The sequence below is a fragment of the Strigops habroptila genome, chromosome 2 (assembly GCF_004027225.2).
Source record: "Strigops habroptila isolate Jane chromosome 2, bStrHab1.2.pri, whole genome shotgun sequence".
Taxonomy (NCBI): Eukaryota; Metazoa; Chordata; class Aves; order Psittaciformes; family Psittacidae; genus Strigops; species Strigops habroptila.
The window spans coordinates 61,318,255-61,338,445 of NC_044278.2; the positions used below are offsets into that span (position 1 = coordinate 61,318,255).

A 20,191-nucleotide genomic window follows, 5' to 3' on the forward strand; every position below is an offset into this window, starting at 1 on the left:
GATTTCTTACTATATGCTGGTATGATCTCATTGAAAATTTGGTCATACTGCAGCTAAATATTTTTTAGGAATTAATTATATCATTTATTTATAAATACAGCAGCTGTATTTGAAGTGGGGCAATAAATATCTGAATGTTGCATATTATTGTGGAAGGAAGGTGATTCTTGCAGAAAGCATAAATGTTGGGGTATTTTATCTTTTTTTTTCAGATTCCTTGTAATTCTAGCCATCTTACAGAAAGCTGGTTTCTGAACAAAGTAATCCAGTTGTGCTAGTGACTTTAATTTAGCCTATTTCTTAGTATGGTTTAAAACAGTTAAGATGGACAAGACTCATCTGCAGGAGTGCTCTTTGTAAGGGAGTTGCATAAAAATCAGGGTTTGTGTTTTAAATACAGACAATATCTTAGCTGAATTTGCATGCAACTTTGACAGATAACGTTTTTATCTTTCCACTATGATTATTTCAGCATGATCAGTTACGCTCCGCTAACGAAGACCTCCTGGCTCGTGTTGAAACACTGCAACATAATGCTAAGCTGCTGGAAGGTCAGATACTGGAGATACAAAAAGCCAAGGCAAAGGCTGACAAAGAACTGGAAACTGAAAAGCTTCTTAAAGAACAGAAAACAAAGGTAGTACTCTGTAGAGATGGTGCATGGGCTAAAGCATCGCTTTCAGTGGATGTGACTTCTGTTAGACCATTGTAAACTGTAGCTTTTATAGAACAAGTTCTATACTTTCTCTTTTTCTTACGTGACTTGGTCTTTTTTGAAGGCTTGGTCTGTTCACTGAAAGAATTTTGCAAGGCCGTCACTTAGAGTGAGTAACTGGAGATTGTTACAGAACGTGAAAAAACACTTCATAATTTGGGGTTTTCTTTGGTTCCCAGTGATTTCCTAAAACAAACAAATGAAAAAGTAATTCATTATCTCTGTCCAATCTAAGCGCGTGTATGTAAGTATAAATAGATGCTGACATCTATTTTGAAATCGACTGGCATAATTGAGAAGGATTTAAATTTCAGGAACACAGTGGTGCTCTCCGAGAAATGGAGGAGCTTCAGATGCAACTTCAGAAGGAAAAGAAACATCTGCAGAAAACTATGCAAGAACTAGAGCTGGCCAGAAAGGTAGAGTTGGTGTTCATGTTAATGCTTAATGGACTAACAAAGATTTTGGCCCATCTTGCTGAGTTGAATGTCTCCCTTTCTGTTCCGAGGATTTGAAAGGCAAGGTTTGCAAAAGGGAAAACATGAGGCTTTTACCCCTGGTTTTATGTTTGGAAACCTGCTGTGTACTTTTGGGTTTGTTGGGAGGTTTTTTGGTGTGTTGGGTTTGGGGATTTTTGGTTGATTGGTTGGGTTTTAATTTTTTGTTTGGTTTAGCTTGGGTTATGTGGCCTGTCATTAGTAGAGATAGGAATAGAATTCAGATATCTGGAGTACTTGTCTGTTGCGCTATTCGGAAACTGCCGTTGTAAGGCCTGAAGATGATAGAAACTAATATCTGCAAAATACCTACTAGTAAAACTCTTAAAACTAGCAACAAGTTTTTCAAGCTTCTGGTTCTTGTTTGAAAACAGATTATTTGCTGAGGATATGGAAACCTGGTGGATGGGTGTTGCTTGTGGATATGGATAGCTATAAAGGTGTTTTTTAGATGGGTAATACAGTTTTTTAATATAATTTAAAAAAAAAAAATCTTAGCAGCCAAGGCAGATAGTAAGCTGTAACTTCATTGTGTGTAACTTGCAGGATGCTCAAAAAAGTACACTGATGGATATGGAAATAGCTGATTATGAAAGGCTAGTAAAAGAACTTAATCAGAAGATTACTGATAAAGACAGCAAAATAGAAGATCTCGAGCAAGAGACAGGGATTCAAAAACAGAAGCAAGAGACCCTACAGGAAGAAATAAGTGAGTAATGTATAAACAGCAAGAATCACTATGTATAGTTGGTAATGATAAAAAGTAGCATCCAGAAACAGCTTCTCAAGCCAGTGAGTGAGAGGAAGTTTTGCAGGAAATGCTAAACAGTTACATAGTCAAAATTACTTTTCCATAAAGGAAACTTTGCTAAGTTATCAGTCACTTGATCTAGTATTCAGCAAATAAAAGCCAGATTGCCTGTCTGATTAACTTAATAATAGAATCAAGTAGTAAACACAGTTCTGAAAGTTAATGACTGATAAGGGTTTTAATTCTGACATACCATGCACATAAAACTTTACTAGTTAGAATGTGGTTGAAAAATTCATTTCTTTCTATCCTTAAGTGTAAGTCTCAAAACAATTTCATTTATTTGAAGATCATTGTGATACTTGGGAATAGGATACTAAATTTACCGTAAGCTATTTGTTTGCAGCTCTTCAGAAATATGTCAGAATTTGGTTAAATATGTTCTAATATTTTTAAAGAAATACAGGAGGGAAAGTTTCTTTTGCATATAACTGGTGTTTTCTGTATTAGAGTCACTTCAGTCAACTATGCAACAGGATGAGGAAAGAAACGCCAAGATAAAACAACTCCTGGTGAAAACCAAAAAAGAGCTGGCTGATTCAAAACAAGCTGTAAGTCCAGATGTTAATGATTGTGCAGTCCATTTTTAAACTATCTTTAAAAAAACGGGCTGAATTTATAAAGTTGATGAGGTTTGAGGGTTTTTAGTAACCAGATAATTTTATCATGCAGGAAAACGACCATCTAGTGTTGCAGGCATCACTAAAAGGGGAACTGGAAGCCAGTCAACAGCAAGTGGAAGCCTATAAGGCAAGAAACTTCACCTCTTTGTTATTAGAAGGTTTCTTATTGAAGTAATAAGGGTGTGGTTTGTACTTGGTGGATGGAATATAGGCTGAAGAATAAAAAGGCTACTGGCTCTACCAGGTTATTGGCTCTTTCTTAAATGAGTTTTGACTGCTGCTTTCCCTAAATATTTCCCCTGGGATATTCTTTAAACAGGTTTACCCTTTCTTGTTCTTCTTTCCCTTTCCACCAAAATAGAGGACTGTGTAGTTTGAAGCTTGTAGTTGGGATGTAGTTTAAAATAGTTTCTTTAAAAATAGAAGTTGCTCAGTTCAAAACAGAAGAATGCAATGTTATCAGCAAAAATCTTAAGTGTTGTCCACCTGTATAAATTTTGTTGGTTGGGCAGAATAGTAATTGAATGTAATGAAAGGTGGCAGAGAAGTGAAGGGAGAGGGCTTGGCTTTCCTAAGTGCTGCCACCCCACCACTGTAATTTTATCTTCAATTATGTCTTTAAACAATGTGACTTTTTTAGTAAGTACATGGTAACCCATGTCTATTTTTTTTTATTCTATTTTTATTGGATTTTAATTTTGTACTTGCCAGTTCTGCACAGGAATTCTGTAGCAGAATCCTGTGTTCTCTGTGGCACATCCCTTGGAGAAGGAAGAGAAAATTTTGTCATAGTGAAATTTTCAACTGACTTTTTTTCAGATTCAAGTGGCTGAGCTAACATCAGAAAAGCATAAAGTTCAGGAACTCCTGCGAACTTCTTCGGAGCAACACCAGCGTACATTGAGTGCCTACCAGCAAAAAATTGCAACCTTGCAAGAAGAGTGCAGTGCAGCCCAGGTACTCTAGTGGGAGCAATTATCCATTTAAAAGAAGAAAATGCAACAGGTGGTTCTTAATTTGGGGGGGGTGAGGGGGGTTCAGTGTAAGGTATATTTCATTTTAGATAAATAAGGGAGCAACAGTTAATAGCATAACTTATGAAGGGTTTGTTTTCTATGCGATAGGCTGAACAAGCATCTGTTACATCTGAATTCGAGAGCTACAAAGTCCGTGTTCATAATGTTCTAAAACAGCAAAAGAATAAATCTGCTTCTCAGACAGAATCCGAGGGAGCCAAAAAAGAAAGGTAAACCCAAAACCCCAAATTTTTATATGCATACAGAAAAAATACTGATGCTTAATTTATTAGCTTGCCTTCACTAATTGCTGACCAACAAGGGAGTTCCACACTTCAACACGGAGAATATCAGAAGGAATTCAGTTTGCTCCCCAGTTACTTTGTGGTTTTGGGGTTGGTTTGTTGGGCTTTTTTTTTTTTTTTTTTTTTGCTTGTTTTTTTTGTTTTATTTGTTTTGTTTGTTTGGAGTGTGTTGGGTTTTTTGGTGGCTTGTTTTGTTTTGTTTTTTTTTAAAAAGCTCTTTATTTCTGTACATTTGTCTGATCTGTAATCTAACTGTTGCTCTGCCTATCTGAACACAAGAAAGATCATCAATTTGTACCATGGTGGTACTGCTAGTTTCTAATTCCTTGATTTGTCTGGTTTTAGCAGTTATTTTTATGTAGATTACCTTTTGTTACAGTCAGAGGGAGAAGTAAGGTGTTAGGAGGCTTCTTATGAATTTTCTGATGGAAATTGGCCAGCATATTCTGTGTAGGCTTGATGCGTCATTTTCTCTGACATAAAGTATTGTTGCAAAGTGCCACTTCCAACTAGGAAGAAAAGAGCAGAACTGTTCAGCTGTTCAGTGTAGGTAAAGCTCTGGCTGCCGATTCAGTCATCAGCTCAAGCAGATTTATGAAATACTGTTGTCTTATCAGCTGTTATATGAGGAAAGACTCGGGCTGAGCTGGGGGGGCGGGTTGCACTGCCTGATGTCCCCTGAAAATCATTTAAGTATGGTCAAAAGTCAGGTAAATTCAGATTCATTCATTCATTTCACTTCAGAAAATGCCTGAACCCTCTGTGGAAGTAGACTGTTTCCTGTAAGGCTTTCTTTTATAGTTATTGACAGCTATCTTTGGTGACAGACTGGGCGTTTATGTGTGAGATGTCATAATTAATTTCTGACCCAGGTCTTAATGCAGTACATGCAATTGCGGCTGAAAGTCCACCAGAGGGAGACTTGTGCTTTCTTAGAGGGCTGGGCTTATGATTTGGGTTTTTTTAGCTACATTTGCCTCTTCCTTTCTTTTGATGCAAGCAAGCTGCAAGAGTTGCATTTCTTTTTATCTCCTGTTTGCAGAATTTTAAAAAGTTCTGGTAGTGTCAGGTTTTTGTGAAAAAGGGCCACCTTGGGGAAAAAGTGGGCAAGTAATCAAGCAGTAAACAGATGACAGTTTTCAAATAAATTATTTACACGTACATAAATCTAAGGATTAATGAGATACACAGTTAATAAGATAATGGAGATGTCTGCATATATGAATACAGAAAGCATAAAAGGAGAATGTGTGTGATTTAAGACTTTCCTCCTGGTATATCTGATTTTGATTTATTTTTGACCAACAGAGTTTATCTGGTTTTACTTATTGATGTTGCTTTCCAGTCCTTTGCACAAAATTTACTCAAGGCATTTGTCTCCTGTATTCAGTGTCACTGAACTGATGTGCACTTACTAAACAAAAAAAACTTCCACCACTTTTAAGAAGAAATTGTTTCTCTCATCTGCATCCCACATGTTATTCTCCTTTTGTCTTGTTCCTTCAAACCAGCTTGAAGTAGAAAGTGCTATCACTTTCTGACCCTTTAGTTACATTCCCAGCAGTTCAGATGGGATGTGATAAACCTATTTGCAACTATATTGAAACAGGATCAGAACTTTTCTAATTGCTTCTGCAGCGGTCACATTCTAAGATTATTTTGGTTACAGTGCTGTATTGATTTAATGAATACATAAGCAGTTTGGATCAACTATCCAAAATGTTGCAGATATATTATAGGTTCTGAATTAATATAATTCTTTTAAATGTATGTTGCTTATTTCTTTTTTTCCCCTTGTAGAGAGCAATTGGAAATGGTGATAGAGCAACTTAAAGTTAAGCTGCAAGATGCTCAGCATAATTCACAGCTGAATGCGTCTGAACTCGAGGTGTTGCAGTCTGAACACGACACCCTGCTGGAAAGACATAATAAGATGCTGCAAGAGACTGTTGCAAAAGAGGCAGAACTCCGTGAAAAGTATGGTCTGATGATGAATGCAGATATTTTATTTTGTGTGAACTTTAAGGACTGGGCATGTAGTGGCCTATAACTGTACTTCCAAAAGAAAGGGCATGATTATTAAGAATGTTAAAGGAGTTTTTAAAAGCCTTCAAAAGTTTCAGCAATGAAAATGAAGTTGTAGCTGATTGGAGAATTTGAGATTTCTGCAAGTTTTCTACATGTTAACTACTAGATTTAAAAAATAGCATTATTAAGCACGTTGATTGTTCCTAAGTTCAGTGCTCAGCACTGCATGCGTGTTGGACTACTCAAATTAATTTGGATGTTTCCTATTACAAAAATAAGGTAGTTAAATGCAGAGCAAATGATTTCACAGACAAAATACCGCGTCCTGTGTCCATGCAGTGCCTTTCTTACAGAAAGTACTGGGGTTTGAGTCTATGCTTGCTACAATGTTAATTTGCAAATCTTTCAAAATTAAATGAATCTTTTTAATCTATATCACTTCTTGAAAAATCACATGAGTACCTAATACTCAAGCTCTTCAAAAGGGGTCTTTCATTGTCTTGTCTTCTCAATTTAGGGTACAAAGAAGTTGACATGAAATATTCATTAGAAATTGCAGCTTAGTGTTAGGAACTGTTGACTTTTCGTCACTATCCTTGTACTGGTTTATCTGTTCCTGATAGCCACATGATGATTCATCAACTAAATTATGTCCTTCTGCATTCAGTTGATTTAGTAAACAACTAAATTATGTCCTTCTGCATTTTTCTGGAAACAACCCATATCATAGTAGGTTCCCTTAGTACCTAGAGAGACAAGCTCTTTGCTACTCTGGCTATATTTAAGTTTGTGTGCTTATAAGGGCAAGGCCTATGCTTAGTCTTTCCATACATGCACTTGTTTAATTGCTTGTGACGATTTTGTCTTGCTTCTGGAGGATCTCCAAACCATGTATAATTTATGTGTTACTGACGTTTTTCTTGCTGACAACTACGCTCTTCTACCCTCTTTTGTGCTGAAAGTTGAACCTTAAAGAAGATTAAACTTAGCTTCTTAGAAACTTATGTTTTCAGAAGTCCTGCATGTTTGGTAAATAATGTTAAAGGAAGTGGAGTATAAGATAAGGGACATGCCCTTTATGACACTTTAAACAGTCATGTTGTGGTTTAAGAATGTTTAGACCACAGTGTCTGATGCTTTCATTTTTTTACCAAAGATGTCTGAATTTTGTTTTGAAATGGAAATCAAGAGTTTATATAGCACAGTGCATTTATGTGATAACTAGTAAGTGTAACATTTTCAGTCTTAAATTTTCCCTGTAAAAAGAGGAATTTAAATGGGAAAAATGTTCACAGTCATTCTAAAATAATCATATATATGAAAATTGAAAGCTACTGTAACATTTTTGCAGTGTAAAAATGACAGTGTTTTGCTGTCAGTTTCTTATGGGTTTTGTACATGCTGCTTTCAGGCTCTGCACAATACAATCTGAGAACATGGTCATGAAAACAGAGCATGCCCAGACTTTGAGTCAGCTGACAGCCCAGAATGAAGCTCTCCGGAACAATTTCAGAGATCAAGTCAGGAACCTGCAAGAAGAACACAGGAAGACAGTAGAGACACTTCAGCAGCAACTGTCCAGAGTAGAAGCTCAGCTCTTCCAACTCAAGAGTGAACCAAGCACTACAGGTAACTTTCAGTCATCGTCTTGGGTTAGACACAAATTTGTGTACCTGAGTCTGAATCTAAAACATGCTTATAATGTGTGGTTCTATAACATACCAGAAACTTTTTTTGGAGAATCTGCAGCATGCTGTATCAATTCACTGATACCAGTAAGGAATTGAGTCTTTGTTATTAGTGTCCCTTCAGAATCTTAAGATACTTGAATGCATCCAGAGAAAGGCATTATGGTGAAAGGGCTGGAAGGAATGTGCTATGAGGAGCAGCTGAGGATTCTGGGTTTGTCTAGTTTGGAGAAAAGGAGGCTGAGAGGTGACCTCCCTGTTCTCCACAGCTTTCTGAGGAGGGGAAGCGCAGAGGGAGGTGCTGAGCTCTCCTTAGCAGTATACAGTGGCAGGATGCGTGGGAATGGTTCCAGGCCGCACCAGGCGAGGTTCAGATTAGACATGAAGAAGCATTTCTTTGCCAAGAGGGTGGTCAAACCGTGGAACCAGCTTCCTCCAGAGGCGGTTGATGTCCCAGGTCTGTCAGTGTTTAAGAGGCATTTAGACAATGCCCTTAACAACGTGCTTTAACTTTTGGTCAGCCCTGAGTTGGTCAGGCAGTTAGACTAGATGATCCTAGTAGGTCTCTTGTAACTGGAACTGTTCTGTTCTGTTGTAGAATCTGCATCACTGTTACCTCTTCTGCAGTATTTGCATTGTCAGACAGATGGAGGGAAATTACTTTGTAAATATTCCCTGCCCTTCCTATCAGTTTGCCTCAACTATGAGGGATAAAGCTAAAGAAGAGTGTATTGAAAGCTGTTTTAACAATGTTTGTTACTGGTATACTTGTTATTTGATCCACCTTCTAATGTAAGATTTTACTGTGTTCAAACTCAAGTGCTATTTTTGTATCTGTAAAGTTACTAGTTAGGATGTAGTTGGACATATGCTAAGCAGCAGGAACAGTTTAAGAAGTTACTCTTCCCAAGTTACTGAAGCAGCAGGGCAGTGCACACAATATTAGAACAATTTACACCTCCCACAAGACTGGTTAAAAAAAAAGCTAATTCTGTTTTGCGTTAAAAACATTTGACACTCATAGCTACAGCACATCTTCAGGGAGAGTTCCATGAAGGTTTCATAATCGCTGAAATAAAAATTGTCAATCGAGTTTGGATTTAGAGACAGGCTTTATTTGGAATGGTCGTTTGGATGTGAAAGGCTATATTTTCTATTACAAATGTTATGTGTGTGTCTGGCTTTCTCCCTTTTCTTCATTTTTCCTCCCCCTGCATTTTGAAGACTACTACATATACTGCTCTCCAGTGTGAGACAGTCACACTTATGAAATAGCCTTGCCAGTTTCATTCTGATGACAAACATCAGTAAGTATTTTTCAGGTCCAGCTGTTTCAAATCCAGCAACGAAGAACTTGAGAGAAGGGCGAAACACTGACCTTCCTGTTCTTGATGTATACACTGTAGCTAGGGAAGAGGGAGAAGGTATGGAAACAACGGACACAGAGTCCGTCTCTTCAGCCAGCACTTATATACCATCCTTGGAACAACTCCTGAACTCCCCAGAACCAAAACCTGGTAGGTAGAATATGCGGCTTTTTGAAGCACTTGCCTACATAAGTTGCAGAAGTTTCTGTCCTCAAAATATCTGAGAAAGTTGTGTTTTCATGCTTTTGGGTGCAAGACAGAAGTCTACTTAAGTGCCACTGAGTTTACAGTATCCTGAATTTCTGTAGTTTTGTCCTTGAGTAAGGACTAACAGTAAAACATTGCTACAGGTTTTAGTGGCTTAAAGATGTCATATTTGTGATATTCTAAAGGGAAAAGACTGGATGAGCAAGTCAGTGAATAGTTACAGAACCTTTTGTATTCTGGACTAGTCTACTAGCGACAATTAAATGCTGATTTAATGAAGTGCTTTTTAATGAAAAGATAAGATGTCTGTTTGTCTTAATGTGGCTTATTAGAACAGGATTTTTTTTCATAGTTTTTTTCTAGCCAGCATGAAGACAATGTTCTAAGAGTCCACAAAAAATAGAAAAATATATGGTAGCATCTAATTGTGTCTGCTGAACATGTGCAGAACTGTTGAGAATCTCCATCTATGGATAAGAAACAAGGAGTAAATTAAAACCATGTATCTTGACATACTTAGAACTGATTTGCCAATCCCCTTCTAATATATATACCAAAATAGATCACAAAACGAGCATGCAGCAGTAATGATGCCTGCTAATTTTGCAGTTTGACTTTGCATGGATTTTGTGCCTAAGAAACTACGTTAATCAAGTCCTAATGATAAGTGGATGCAAATGCTTTCTCCTTCTCTCAATTTTCTTTTCCAATTAATTGCAGAGCCACCTCAGTGGCAAACAGAACTCACCAAGGATGAACTGATTCAAAAACTAAACACAACAGCGAAGAGTGCTGATCACTTGAATGAATTACTTCGCGAATCAGAAGCAACCAATGCAATCCTGATGGAACAAATAAAGGTTAGCAGGCATGCAGGAAATGTGGGGGCAGCTCTAATTTCTGTGGTCTGTTTCTTAGCCCAAACATTTAAGAGCGGGTATGTTTAGAAAATCCCAGTCTACAAAAATATGGTGGTGCAAAACTTAATTTTGGAAGGGTTTTATTCCACAGAACTAATCCGGGCATCAAGAGTCGACTTCAGCTTCTTGGGTTTTGTTACACTACCCCCTTCTCTCCCCCCTCCCCAGTTTCTAGGCAGCGGGGGATGCAGGTAGATTGTGGGGAGGGAGGGTGAGGAGTACAAGCTGCTATGAAAAAATAACCGCAAGAGTTTGGAAGTTTAATGTTTAGTAAAGCACCCTTACTGTTTTCACTTTGATACGGGCAGTAAATCCCAGGGGAAGTATTGTCTCATTTCTCTTCCTGTAACCCCTTTTAGCTGTTGTAAGTTAAAAGAAGATACATGTTTCGAGATACATGTACTAACAGAGTTTGGTTTGATTTGATTTTACCTCCCTGAGTTTTCCGGAAACATTTTTGACACAAAAATATTCTCTAAACATGCTAAGCTTTCTTCTGTGAAATGTTTTTTGATGAATGATAATATTGTTAAATCTTTGATCCACACAGCTAACTTGAATGTTCAACTATTATTCTTTACTACTGAAATTGAACAATTAGTACTATTATATTAATAATATAATATTATGTTATCAAATATAAAATATTGTATAATAGTGTTACAACTACTGCATAGATTTTATTAAAATTGATTATTTTTGATCAATAAAAATGCATTTCTGGACAACATTATCATGTGTTCAGTTTTGACTGGATTTTTGTCCAGAATGTGTTGCTATGCGCACATTGTTCTTTTAGAAGCAAGCTGCATAATTCACTTTTTAGCTCTTCAAAAGACCTTTGTTCAATTGCTCATTATATGAAGCAAACAATATTGCACATTTTTTCCCTCATCTGCAGCTTCTTAAGAATGAAATAAGAAGATTGGAAAGAAATCAAGAGAGAGAAAAGTCTGTGGCTAATCTAGAATACTTGAAGAATGTTCTACTGCAGTTCATATTTCTAAAATCAGGAAGCGAGAAGGAAAGGCTTCTCCCAGTAATAGACACCATGTTGCAGCTCAGCCCTGAAGAGAAGGGGAAGCTAGTTGCAATTGCCCAAGGTAGGTGGTGTTCGAAACACGGTTGCAAAGCAAGAAGTGGAAATAAAGGCAACTGAAGTTCTAGGCTTTCTTTTGCATAGACCTTGGAGGGAAAACAAAACTTAGCAACGTAATGCCAGTAAGCTAGCAATAAAACCACTTTGCTCTGTTGGGAAGTTACTATTCAATTTTCAGAAAATAGAACAAATACCCAAAAGTATAAATAAAATTAAGGTAAAATATCATTTCTTCTGAAACATAAGCATTTTAGGAAGACAACAGTAAGTTGTAAAAATGTAATGTGTTCATGTTTTGAGTAGAGTTCAACATTTCTGTTAAAGTGAACTTAAAATAGAGGTTAATATAGATTACTTTCTTGGCAGATGTTCTAAACAGATAATTAAAGGGGTTCTCTCGGGGCAGTACTGCAGATACAACATTAGTTTCTATACAGTAACTTCAAAAGCTCTTCAAGAAAATATGCTTTTTGTTTAAGAAATAAAGGAGCTAGGGAAGGAACAAAAGAGTTCAGCCTTTGCAAGAAATTAACCGAAGAGCTGACCGTATAAAAAAGTTTGGCTCTGCTTCAAATAGTTTGAGCATTTGTCCCCTTTAAAACACTTTTTAAGGTATTGTTTGTCACTTCTCAGTAACAACGTGTAGCTTCATGTACTTCCCTAGCAATTCCACTGAGCTATGCTTTATTAATATAAAAATTACCACATGTCTATATAAGCACTTAAGACTTGTGAACAAAATCACATTAATAAGGGAACTGGCAAAGTACTGCATTCCATGATAAACTTTGCATTTGGAAAGATGAGATGTAAATTAAGTCCATAGCATTTTGATCTTGTTCTGGCACTCTAATTGGATTTTCTGGCACACTTATTGGATTTTTCTGGAGAAAGGTGATAAATGGCCTCTAAAACATCATTAAGTACCCAAAGTAAAGTGGACTTGGTGGTAAAATCCATGAATATATTTATGGTGTCTAAGAGTGAGTATTGAATGTTACCTCTTCAACAAGTTTAAGAGGACAGCATTTTAAAAAGGACAGAAGCAGCAGGGGAAACAAGGTCATGTAACTAAATGATGTAATGTCTAACATAATAAACTTAGTTTAAAGTATGTTTCTCCTCTTCCTTCAGGTGAGGAAGAGAGCAGCTCACGGCCCTCTGGGTGGGCTTCGTACCTCCACAGCTGGTCAGGACTTCGATGAGACAGTGAAAATGCTGAATCTTTAAACACATTCCACAGTTGGAAAAAAAAAAAAAAAGAAATCTTTATATAGAAGAACAACCTGTTGGTGTTGTAGCATTAAATTACAGGTTTTTATTTTTCTGTATTACTTTTGGCTTTTTAGGGTCTTCTAAGAAAGAAGCCCTTAGTAGCTGTGAAAGATTGTCCTATATTGCGCTCTGATATAGCAGTGAACTAGTCCTGTTGTAAATGGTAAAGCTGATGATCAGAAGTACGAGACATGACAAATTAATTGCAAATTGCTTGGAAACAGAATTTGACAAACCTATGATGGCTCTTTTGATACTGATTTAGAAACTTGATCTAATATAGTAACTGGAATAACCAGAACTAGACTTAAGGCATTTTAAAGTGTTTACAGTTTCGCATATGTTTTTTCAGCTTTTTCCAGCTAATCTATATGGTTAGTGTTATTTTCTGCACGTTGAAGAAATTAAAATTGTTATTTCCTCTCTGGTGATGCTTACAAAATGTAAGTCCATTAAGAAACAGAAGTGGCATTTTCTGCTTTAACATGACTGAATTTTTAGTCCTGTGAGGGGATTTTTTTGTGCTCGTTTGTGGTGGGGATTTTGCTTTGGGTTTGGGGTTTTTTGTTTGCTGGGGTTTTTTTGTTTGTGTGTTGTTTTGTTGGGTTTTTTTTGCAGAAGCTGGATTGAAAATATGAAGGCAACGGTCCACAAAATGTAAAGGGTGCCTAAAACTATATGAAATACAATGCTTGGCACATCTAGGGCATGGCACTGTAGTAGAGGTTAATGGCTTCAGTGGAAGTCTTGGGATAGTAATCCAAGAATCAGAGGTCATAAGTGAGCTGAAGTTTTGGGAGAAAGGGCTTAAGCTATGGCTTTTTAACCAGGGGTTGGAAGTTTGTGTTCAAGAGCAGGAAGTTCCATTACTGTAGCGACCTCTGTACTTAAGTGAAAAAGGCTAAACTCATACTGACTTAGTCATCCTGAAGACACTAAAGGAGGAATCTGAGTCTGTAGATCAGACTGCTAACAGTAACTTCTGAGAGAAATGGACAGAGCTTTTGTCAGTAGATGCATGTTTTAAATGTTCTAATGATGGAAGATGTTATACCCTTCTCTCACTTCTCTGTGTTTGCACACATCATTTGCACAAATCTGCACAGATGAGATAATCTCTGTTCCAGGTTATTCAACAGAATGTTTTGGTTCTCTTCAAGAAAAAGAAATCTCTGCCATAGAATTGCTACTTTTATTACCAACGCAGCAGCTTTTTTTTCTTTTTTAGCTTCAGTCTTCTTTTCCCCTTTATATAGTCCATGCTGCCTTTCATCATCTTAATTTATTTGTAAGTTATTAAAATGCAGACAAATGTTTTTAAACCCTGTTTACCTTTCAACCCAGAGTCTTTCTATCTTTTTCACTCAAATTTTCATGCTCTCTGTGCTGTTTTACACAAAATCACTCCCTGGTATACCTACCGATACTAAACAGTATTCTTCCTTTTCTATTTATCTTAGTTGAGGCCCTGAGGAAATGATGCTCATTCCTTTAATATTGCCTTATTCGGGACTGAGATTAATCTGGACATAAGAACAGCAGAAAGGCAGCACATGTTGCAAATAAATTGCAGTAACTGTGCTTTTGGTTTAAGTTTTTGCTTGTATATATTTCAGTACACAGTCATCAAAGCCAACAGGCCTTATTTAGATATTTTAATTCCTTTCCACAGTCTTAAGCAATATTTTTTGTTTGTTTTTTTTTTTTTGGGGGGGGGTGCGGGGTGTTGTATGTTTCTTTGGTTTTCCTTCTCTTCCCCCCTCCAGTGTGTGTTTTAACCAGAGTCGTTATGGTTTGTGCTACTGGTGAAAACATTTTCTGTGGACTTTCAGATCACAAAACAGATAAATAGTAGAGAGGGGATAAGATTCTTGGGTGTCTGTAGCATGGAAACGTAGATAGCAAACATGAGGCTAAGTTTATACTTTTGAAATAATTACCATATCTTCAACATTCACAATTTGCTCTTGGTCTGGGATGCTGAATTCTAAGTACTTATTCACAGCTGAATTTGGTTAACATCACTCAATGCGAAAACAGGGCAACAGGAGAGACTTGAAACATGCATAAAAATAAGCGCAAGTCATTCTCCTGCTGTGATTTTAACAATGGAAGCACAAGAGTGGAAGGGTACAACTTTGTCTTAATTCAAATGCAGTTTGCAGCTGACCTGATTTAGTCTCTTCTGCATGATGTCTGCTTGGCTATCACTGAAGAGCTGTGACAAATTCCTTTTAAAATGCACATATTTCAGAACTATAGATTATTTAATGTTGTTAAGCTGTGAATAAATGTATGCAAGTGACATATATACCTGGCTGTATTAAATACCAGTTCCTTATTGACTTCTTTCAAGTCTGAGTTGCATGCTCACTGGTTTTTAGTAAAACTCAAGTATCGTACTTCTGAATGTAGTGGACAACTTGCATCACTATTTTTTTTTTCCTTATAATGGAAGATTAAGATCTTAATTACTGTAAAAGTATTTTAATAACTGCTACTAAACTGTGTTCTGTTGCTAAGATTGCCAGAACTTACCTTTGTGGCAATAAGCTGTCTGTAAGCAAATGTATCAAAGTTTAATATACACTTGCAGTAAATGGCATAGAAAAATGTGGACTGGAAGCAGGATTATTTTGCATAGAAAACTTTTTATATGTCATATATTTGCATTTGTAATGTACAGCACTGTAGCTGTGATCTGCTTTCAAAAAGCAATTTGAAGATTTAACCAGTAATGCTGCTTCTTGATATACTGTGGTGCTCTCCTTTGGAAGAGCACTGTGCTGAATATGCTTTCTGGTTCTTTTGATTGATTGTTTTCTTTACAGTGCCATATTTGTTAGGATGTTTCCCAGGAAATGTAACCCTTGCCCAAAGAGTTTAGAAGCTTAGGACCAATTTACCCCTCTGTCAGCCTGCCTTCAGCCCAAGCCTATGGAGAGTATAATTAGAAAAAAACCAAAACAGACTCTACTGTCACTATGCAGACTATCTATTAATTGAGACCCCAAAATGGGAGTGATTCAGAGTTCCCAGGCCTGCATGTGCAGCGTGGCTGATTTTTTTAAGTGCCTATGCTGACTTAAAGATGGGTTATACGCCTTTCCTGTTCCCTTTACCCAGAAGGAGACTCATCTGTGCAAGCAAAAGTTGAAAGACTGGAAGACCAGAGCTTGTCGGGCTGTAGAGTAGATGCAGCCAGTTGGATTTAGGGGTCAGGATGGCCAAAGGGAACCCATGTTAGAAGTGATACCTGGAAGAGTAGAATCCCTTTTTTCTTTTGTGACCTTCCTTTGCCAAACTATAATTGAGAGAATATGTGGTTAGTTTATTTTCTAAATTTAAATCTTCCTTTGGCTATCACCCTCCATCCTTTTGCTTTGATAACAGATTATATACCCTGAAATTGTGGAGGAATAGTTAAAAACTCTCCTTAGTTTGTCCTAAGTGGCTTTGAAGGCAGCTTAACCACCGGTGCTTCATTTGGCTTATACCTTGGCTTCACCCAGTACACCAATACTTCAGCTACCTGCTAGTTCTATTGGTACTGTGCAAATATCTTCCTTAGGAGCCTCGCACATAGCAGTTACCATCCACAAGCTGAGAAACCAAATGTATGAAGGGGTAAAAATGTATTTATTGTTTTAATTTCAGAACTGCTAGTCTGAATAGATAAGTGTTTGGTTGGAAATGTGTCTTTTGATGGCCTTTTCATGTGGCTGTCGCTGCAATAAAATTCACCTTTACTCAACAGAATGCCTTTCTCTTTTCCCTGAATGCCTGTTCTTACCTGAGAAAATGCTTCTTGGGTACAAGGCAGAAAACAAGGGGATGTTTACTGAAGTATTAAAGAGAAGATTTTTATGGATCTGGTGTAGTAGCTGCAGTCTTTACTTTGGAACGCAATAACAGTGATGGATAATTCTAGATGGATGGAAGAGGAAAAGAAATCAGTTTGTTACAGGGTTTTGGTTTTCTGGGTGGTTTTTTTTGGGGGGGGGAGGGGGTTTCCACCCCTTGGTTTTTGGGGTTTTTGGTTTGGTGGGGTTTTTTTCTTTTTGTTTTTTGTTTGTGGGGGGTTTTGGGGGTTTTTTTTTGGTTTTTTGGTTTTTTAGGAAAAATTTAGGTTTGTGGTTTTTTTTTTTTAAAAAAGGCTCATTCAAATGTGTTACTAGATTATCATCAACAATCTGACAATATCTGACACAAAGGAGAGGAGGGATGCAGAAGGTATTAATGTGCTTGTTAGAAGGACTACACTTAGTATTTTTTATTTTAAGCCACTTTACATATCAGCATTCCTTCCTAATAGCACTCAACTTCGAAGGGCACAAAGCAACCTCCTCCCTAATTCCCTGTGATAATTTTTCAGTATCTGCACAAAGATTAGATGCTCTGTGGATGAAGAGGCGGTGGGCTGGTTTGTTGATTTAAGTGAGAGCTTGGTGTGTTTATCTTCTTGCTATCCATGTTTTTGTTAAGCCATGCTTATTATACAAATACATGGTCAGAGAGGGGAGCATAAGGTACAAAAAGAAGTTGACGTAACAACTGGATACAAAATAGTCAAAAAAAGAAAGCCTGATATTTAAAGTCAACTTTATCAGCTTTCATGTAAATGTGTATATGCTATGGGAAAGGGAAATAATAATCTGACTACTTTTCAAATTGAATTTGGTCTAAAATTTATCATTGTCTTGCAAAGATGAGAAGATGCATCTTGAGTTCAAGAGCTTCCCTCCTGTCCTGTGTTCACCTCATCCTCAGGATCAAGGCTGGGCTGAGTAATGGAGATGGAGGATAGTAAATCAAACAGCAAGTCAATTGATAGCAAGTCAATTACTGCTCCAACAATTCCATCCACTTCAGTATTAGTGAAACATTTATTCTATTTGTCGTCAGTGAATCCCTGCAGGCTTAAGAATCCAAGGTAAAGGTAATCAGTGTAGAAACCAGTGTGCTGTTTTGGGCACGGCCACAGTCCCGGTCTTCTGATAATGGCCTTTGAAAGTGTTTTAAATTGATAGGCAGCTGCAGATGAGTGTAGGATTTAAGGGGGTTTGATTGTTTCATTGCTTGAAAATCAAAGCTTGTTCTGAGAATACTCGGACCGTTTCCAGAGTGGAGGTACAAATTAGTTCTTGGATCTCTTGCCCCTTGCAGCATGCAGAACATCCCCAAAGTAAAAACCATAGAAACTATTACAGTACTCCAGAAGAAGGCTTTTATCTAAGTAGTGGTTTACTGTCGTCATTCCCCTTTGTGGAGTTAAGTTGCTGATGCTCAGCATTACTTCTGCCAAGGGAAGAGGCCGATTGTACCATTTTTGCTTTTAGCATCCAAATATTTATACAGATTAATTCATGTTCCTCTTGTGAGTGGTCTGCAGCAACCCAGGCGAAGCTGCCAGCCTTTGCAGGGGACAGATGGGTGTCACTGCTGCAGCCTCTGCAGGAGCAGAGAGAGAAGCAGACGGAGGCAATAAAAACTGCAATGGCAACTCCTGTTGCTGACATGGTGGCTCTCTGTCCTGCCCTGAGGTTCCCCACTGGCCTTTCTCTGGGAAACTGGTTAAACCAGTTATTTGCAGAGCAGTGGGGGATAGGGGGTTTATCAGGCTGCTCTTGCAGGAGGAGGATTTTCAGAAAACGCAGAAAAGTGAGCCGTGGGTTTTGTAACATTCTGTGAAGGATGGAAGCTGCAGTGACAAAAAGCTTAACACTGAAAAGTATCAGACTTAAATTACTTCCCATTGGAACCTGTCCCCCCTCCTCTAGTTCTCCCAAAGTATTGGCTGACTTTTGTGCTGCCTGACTCTTGAGCCACATTTCCTCTCTTTGGAGGACCTCTCAATACTGGCATTAGCAAAACCATCCAAATAATTAAACAAAATATGGTTAATTATAACTAATTGCATTAAATTGTCTTCAAGCAATGACTTTTGTTTTTAACCTACGGTGATACCACTGATCTCGCAATAGCTAGGGACGCTTGTGCTAACACATGGTCCGCATGCAGTAGAGAAGGATGGGTTTGTCAGCAGGATTTGCCATCAGATTTGTCCCTACCTTCTGTAGCTCAACAGCAAAGACTTTGAAAAACTATTTCTGATGTGTGGGTTGGGAATTTGGGGTGGCTCAGGGAGTGGTTTATTTTTTATGATAGGTGGAGCACAATGAGAATAGCCTGGTAAACAGAAAGGGTGACTGTGGATTGAATTAACTATTTTTATAGCTTTATCTACCAATGTAGACTAAGCTTTCAGTTAGGAATGGACACCCTGAACTTTTTTTAAAACATCACTAGCAGTGAATGCTGCTGTGGACATTTCTGGTATATGCAAGTGGCATACAAGCTTAAATAAAACTCTCAGAATACCACCACGATCGCCAAAAATCATTAAGTTACTTCTCAAAGTATCTGTTTTGTAGTGCTGCCATCAGCTTTATCTTTAGCTGTTAGTGTGTCCATCCAATTCCTGACCTTGTCATGAAGCAGAAATTTATGCTGCTAAATATGGAATTTTTTTATTTACTGATCAATGTTGCATGGTTTCAGGATTGATCTATAAAAGTTATATCCCAGTTCTTAAACAACCTCCTTCCATCTTCCAAAACAAGGTGAAGCCAAATATGCTAGGTGTGTCTGAAATGCATGAAGCAGAAATTTGGCTTTGCTTTTATAAGGATGTCAGAATGAGCACTAAAATAAATCTCTTAGTATTCTGAGTAAACTATATACATTTTTTTTTTATATATATAGCAAAGATTTTTATGGAGATCAAACAGTGGTCAAGACTTATCTCTACACTTGAGCTGGGAAGTTATTAATGCTGAGCAAGAATGTGAAACCTAAATGATTTGTTACTTGTGAATTCATTGACAGTTTTGCTATGAATGTTTAGCTGTACACTCTGTATTAAAAAATGATTCATATTTAAATGGTCAAAGTTTCCTTTGCTGTTGCTTTAACTTCAAACGTTGGAGGCACAACATGAAGAACACTGACACAGTTTATAATTGAAATCCAGCTTTTATATTAAGGTAAACAAGCACAGGACTGCTGTGTTAACAGGCACCTGGAGTCAGGGTAGGTTTAGATTAGCTATTAGGAAGAAATTCTTCACTGTGAGGGTGGTGAGACACTGGCACAGGTTGCCCAGAGAAGCTGTGGCTGCCCCATCCCTGGCAGTGTTCAAGGCCAAGTTGGTCAGGGCTTGGAGCAACCTGGTCTAGTGGAAGGTGTCCCTGCCTGTGGCAGGGGGGTTGGAACTGGATGAGCTTTAAGGTCCCTTCCAACCCAAACCATTCTATGATCCCATAAATATGCCGTCTGCAGCTAAATGAAGTTCTGGGAGAAAACAAAAGCTAGAGCAAATACCACAGTTGGAAGCTTCTTATTCAAGTCTCCTCATATCACTGTGGCAAAATTGTGAAACACTTTTTCTGGAAATGAAAAAGCAATTGGTGTAAAAATGCTGGTATTTGTGGTCGGAGACAGGCAGTCAAATTCTTTCACCAAGCCTTCTCATCAAGCCCAGTATCCCTTCTTTCTCACTTCTTCCCCTCGCCTACAGTAATGGTCTTGTTTGGTGTCAGCAAAGCTGATAGTGTGTATAACTAAACAGATAAAGGTTC

The 20,191-nt window shown here is 37.7% G+C and overlaps 1 protein-coding gene across 2 annotated transcripts in view; it reads left to right on the forward strand.

Moving 5' to 3' along the window:
• The window catches only part of GCC2 (GRIP and coiled-coil domain containing 2), a 29,312-nt gene extending 13,002 nt beyond the window's left edge, over positions 1-16,310 (forward strand). Inside the window, exons 11-23 of one of the 2 annotated variants that reach the window (XM_030476588.1) lie at positions 473-637; positions 1,030-1,134; positions 1,759-1,921; positions 2,474-2,574; positions 2,696-2,773; positions 3,466-3,603; positions 3,771-3,892; positions 5,768-5,944; positions 7,407-7,624; positions 9,006-9,200; positions 9,978-10,117; positions 11,079-11,280; positions 12,411-16,310. In XM_030476588.1, the coding sequence (XP_030332448.1) occupies positions 473-637; positions 1,030-1,134; positions 1,759-1,921; positions 2,474-2,574; positions 2,696-2,773; positions 3,466-3,603; positions 3,771-3,892; positions 5,768-5,944; positions 7,407-7,624; positions 9,006-9,200; positions 9,978-10,117; positions 11,079-11,280; positions 12,411-12,481 (1,875 nt within the window). In that variant the 3' untranslated portion in view covers positions 12,482-16,310. The remainder of the gene's footprint in view (positions 1-472; positions 638-1,029; positions 1,135-1,758; positions 1,922-2,473; positions 2,575-2,695; positions 2,774-3,465; positions 3,604-3,770; positions 3,893-5,767; positions 5,945-7,406; positions 7,625-9,005; positions 9,201-9,977; positions 10,118-11,078; positions 11,281-12,410) is intronic. The other variant, XM_030476589.1, reaches the window with a different exon arrangement.
• The last annotated feature ends 3,881 nt before the right edge of the window (positions 16,311-20,191 follow it).